This window comes from Mandrillus leucophaeus, unplaced genomic scaffold (genome assembly GCF_000951045.1).
Source record: "Mandrillus leucophaeus isolate KB7577 unplaced genomic scaffold, Mleu.le_1.0 Scaffold25, whole genome shotgun sequence".
NCBI classification, from domain to species: domain Eukaryota; kingdom Metazoa; phylum Chordata; class Mammalia; order Primates; family Cercopithecidae; genus Mandrillus; species Mandrillus leucophaeus.
In genome coordinates, this window is record NW_012102587.1 from 5,281,999 (window position 1) to 5,286,642 (window position 4,644).

Sequence of the window (4,644 nt, forward strand, 5' to 3'; positions counted from 1 at the left end):
TAAACATTTAGTGAGTGTGTTTCCAATTTATAAGCAGCATGGCTTCATTATTTTTCAATAGCTAAGAATCTCATATGTACAAGTTATTTTGTTAGAAGATCCATTTCTAACGGCTATCCAATTAAATATAATTGTAGAAATATACTAATAGAATATATCAAGTATAATTTCTATAGCATGAAATAAGTCATAACATCTTTAATTCACTTGTACATATTCCAAATTTACCTTTTTTTTTTTTTTTTTGAGATGAAGTCTTGCTCTGTTGCTCAGGCTGCAGTGCAGTGGCATGATCTCGGCTCACTGCAACCCCCATCTCCAGGGTTCAAGCGATTCTCCCGCTTCAGCCTCCCAAGTAGGTGGGATTACAGGCACCTGCCACCATGCCTGGCTAATTTGTGCATATTTTTAGTAGAGATGGGGTTTCCCCCAGGCTGGTCATTAACTCCTGATCTCACGTGATCTGCCCACCTCAGCCTCTCAAAGTGCTGGGGATTACAGGCGTGAGCCACTGTGACCGGCCCAAATTTACCCACCCTTAACTAGAACTGATATCAAATGGATAGCAAACAAGGATGAAAACAAAAAGCTTGTTTCAAAAATTCAAGAGTGTCATTACCCTCAACTTTTTACATTTTAAGAAGAGATGGAGGAAATATGAAGTTAAAATGACTGTTGATACTTATCATTTTATTTCCCCCAACTCAAGTATTAATTGAAATAGTTTGTCAGCTATTGAAGAACGCCTGACAAGAAAATAATGAATAACTGGCCATTCCTGGAGTACTTGCATTTCACATGGATGACAAAAGGATAAAATAAAAAGGCTGCAATCCCAAGAAAGTCTATTTGTCTGCTTTTTTATTCAAAAAAAAAGCCCATGATTATTTGGGAGGGGATACAGGATCGTTTTCCAGTCAGATCATAATTTCTACAATCTCTGTGATAATCGTAAATTCAAAAGGTTCCCGCTCTCCGCACCCCAATTCACTTTTGGCACCTATATATGAAATGTCACTTCTGAAAACTGGGAAAAAATGTGAATACTGGGCCTTTTACCACAGTGCTCCTTTCCTGATGAAAATCTTACAGTTTGCTCAATTTAAAATACTGATGCAAGCAAGTTTAAAAATATCTCATCAATGAAAATCTTTTTCTAACTATCTGGCTATCTTAGAAAATAATTAGATTAGAAACAGCAGCCAATTCTCAGAGGCAACGGGGCAATGGCTTATCTCTCTCCACTTCTAATTTTAAATTTGGAATTACAGAGCAATTCTATGAGAGGTAGCAGAAGGTCTGGCACAGGCTCTGGCTTCATGATTTCAGAATACAACTTTAATTCATCGCGTCTTTGGGAAGAGTGTGTGTGAGACACTTAGCAAGAGGCTCAATAGACCTCCGTGTGCAGTGACGCTGATCAGAAAGACACATGCATTCGCCACTAGTGGAGAGGGAGGGTCCTAACCAGAGGACGAGCAGTTAGGAGAGGACTTAGCCAAAGAACTTAAAAATATCTACATGAGTGGAAACGTGTGTCATTTATAATGTACACCATTCTTGAGTCTTCACTTGGTCTGCCAAAAAAAAAATTCCTACATAAAAATCAGGATGCTTACAGGAGAAAAATAACCAACACAGACTATAATTGGCCAGTATTTAAATAAGAGGAAAACAACTCACGACTTTCACTTTTCATATGTGAGGAGGATTCGGAGGCTTGGTATTGACCTATTTGGCGCAATTCGAATTCATTTTTTTAGCTGTTTCAGATCCATAGGGTATTGCCAAGAAACTTCCCCAAAAACTCGGTGGATTTTTCAGTGTGCTTAGAGCTGAAGGGATTTTTCTCAGTACTACTACTAACCTGATAAAAGTGGGAGGGCATCTTACTCCACTCCCTCCTCCAAAACCCACTACAATATTTGTAGTTCAAAACAAAGGATGGTAATGTTATAAAACTAGGAACAAAATAAGATGCTGTGACAATTCTCTCTCTCTGTAATTTACAGCTGTCTCCTACCTGTGGCACTTTATACATAGTTAAGCTTTTGGAAGGGAAGAAGGGGAGAAGACAGAAACTCCACAACCTCCTGACAAAGCAGCCCTTCCACTTGTATGGGCTTGTTTCTTCTGCCAGCCACTGAGTCACAAAAATATTTTTCCCCATTTAAAGAAGTCTGAGTGAATGAAGTTGGGGAGAGCAGGAAGCACAAGCAAGAAGTCAACCACAGCCTTCTCTTTACCAACCCAGCCCTGTGTCCTTATGGGCAGCTGGCTTCATCTGTCACCTTGACATTCATAGTAAGCAACATCTTTCTTTAAAACTTTTCTTGTTCTTGCCGCTTTTCTTGCCATTCTTGTCTTTGTTTTCAGACATCTTCTTTGTTCTGATTTCTCTCATTAGGTCAAAGAACACCTAGGGGGTGAGGAGGAAGGAGTAAAAAGAATAGTGAAGATAGAGCCATTTAATGACTTTTTTCTTTTATTAACCTGACACTGTGAACACAGCATTTAAGGATTCAATGAAATAATCTGACTAAGCAGGATGTGTAGTTATATTTTAAAGCATAAAGTCAAACTGATTTTTATAAACCATATGTCAACAGAAACAATAGATATGGGGCAAATAAGAAAAATTAACCTTAAAAAATTCTAATTATACAAAGCAAACATCTCTCATGCAACTGCTCATATCACACAACTGCTCAAGCCAAGGACAGAATCATGGTACTGTCACTGCCATGCAACAGCGGCTTTTTTTTTTTTTTTTTAAATTCAGACAAGGTCTCCCCATGTTGCCCAGGCCAGTCTTGAACTCCTGAGCTCAAGCAATCGGCCACCTCGGCCTTCCAAGTGCTGGGATTACAGGCATCAGCCACTGCACCCAGCCTAATGGCTGCTTTCAAAATGATAAAATCTTACAATAAGTTTGATGAAAGGTAAGATGTATTTTTGCATAGAACAGATCTACACATTTATAAAATTTACAAATACTGAGAGTAATAACAGCAAGCAGAATTTCTAGCATTTCCAACCACCAGGAAAGGGAAGAATGCCATGATGAGTCCCTGCTCCCAGGTGCTCTCGACACCCCTGCATCTGATTTAATCCTTACAAGGACCCCACAGAGACTGGAACATCATTATGCATGACAGTTTTCCCAGCTAACTCCACAAGAGCAGCCCTGGGGAGGCAGCAGGGTGGGAGGAGGAGGGCGTAAAGTATCAACAACTAAAGCTCCTGCACTAGGGGACTGAGAAGACAGAGGAGGAGAGATGTCCTTCTGGCCACCCTATCCCTCCCCACGCACACTCCCCCACCCTCAATCTCAGGAACAACCACTCCTCCGACCTTTGTGATGTCAGCCGAGAGGAACTTTATCAAGAACTGATGAGACTTGTCCTTTGAAGGTCAGGGTGTTATTTAGATACGGATTATCCTTTTGTCATAGTAGTCTGGGTTTTGCCCTCTGCTACCAGCAATCATGCCAGAGGACTGATTATACCCAAGCAGACAAAATATGAATCCTACGAAAAGACATTTGAGATTTCTCACAGAGAATGACGGAGACTGCAAGTGTGGGACTGAGCACAGTCCTTATCTTTGGACATTCACACAAAACCACAAGCTCCTTCATGGCCACACCTTCTTCTTGGTGAAAAGCAAGATCAAGCCTCTGGAGTGTGGGGCTCCACATGCATTTACCACCAGCTCCAGGCACAGAAAAGCACCCCCAACCCCAGCCCCCAGCTAGATCAGGCCAACCCGAACACCCCTTCTCGCCAGCCTCTCAGGAAAGCACTACTCGAGACAGCAACAGTGAACAGCTTCCAATGCTACAGGTTTGTCTTTCTGTCCTAACAGCAAAAGACAAGAGGAGGGGAATGGAGTGCATCCAACTTAAAATGATGACAAAGTTGTTCATGGGCTGATCTTATCACACCTTTCATATAAATTCTTTACAAGTGAATACAACGCTGCCAGTCATAAATCTCTGCTGGTTCCTGTTTGGCAGGTCAAGCTGGTCCAGCAGATGAGGGGAGATGACAACGCAGACCCCCCACACGACAACCCATCCAGGAAATACACATCCACAGTTCCAAGCTGAGAGAGTCTCCCTGATTTTTTTTAAATGAGGCATATTTCTGGATTTCCTGTGTGGTTTCCACAGCTGGAAAATAATTTAATAAAAATATTTTAAGTAGCACAAGAATATAAGAGTGTAAGAGTTGAGAGATGACAATATAAAGAAAAGCTGACAAAGGAACATGCGCTTCCCATTGTAGATTACAACTAAATGGACTTAGGTTGTAGGATATATGTATCCTATATGTATATCTATCCTACATGTATATGTCTCCTAAGATACATATTTTTATGTACGATACATACAAATAGATGCATCTTGCCAAAGTGCGACTAAAGCAAATCCCTTCTAATACAACATTCTAAATACCAATGTTCTTCTGGCACCATTTCAAGTGAAAATAAAGCTTGGATAAAAATCTCTCCCTCGGGCGCGGTGTCTCAAGCCTGTAATCCCAGCACTTTGGGAGGCCGAGACAGGCGGATCACGAGGTCAGGAAATCGAGACCATCCTGGTTAACACGGTGAAACCCCATCTCTACTAAAAAAAAAAAA

At 41.0% G+C, this 4,644-nt stretch overlaps 1 protein-coding gene across 2 annotated transcripts in view; it reads right to left on the bottom strand.

Moving 5' to 3' along the window:
• Positions 1 to 844: 844 nt before the first annotated feature.
• The window catches only part of RALB (v-ral simian leukemia viral oncogene homolog B), a 56,766-nt gene continuing 52,966 nt past the window's right edge, over positions 845 to 4,644 (bottom strand). For both annotated transcript variants that reach the window (XM_011983427.1, XM_011983425.1), the window contains one exon: positions 845 to 2,419. In XM_011983427.1, the coding sequence (XP_011838817.1) occupies positions 2,300 to 2,419 (120 nt within the window). In that variant the 3' untranslated portion in view covers positions 845 to 2,299. The remainder of the gene's footprint in view (positions 2,420 to 4,644) is intronic.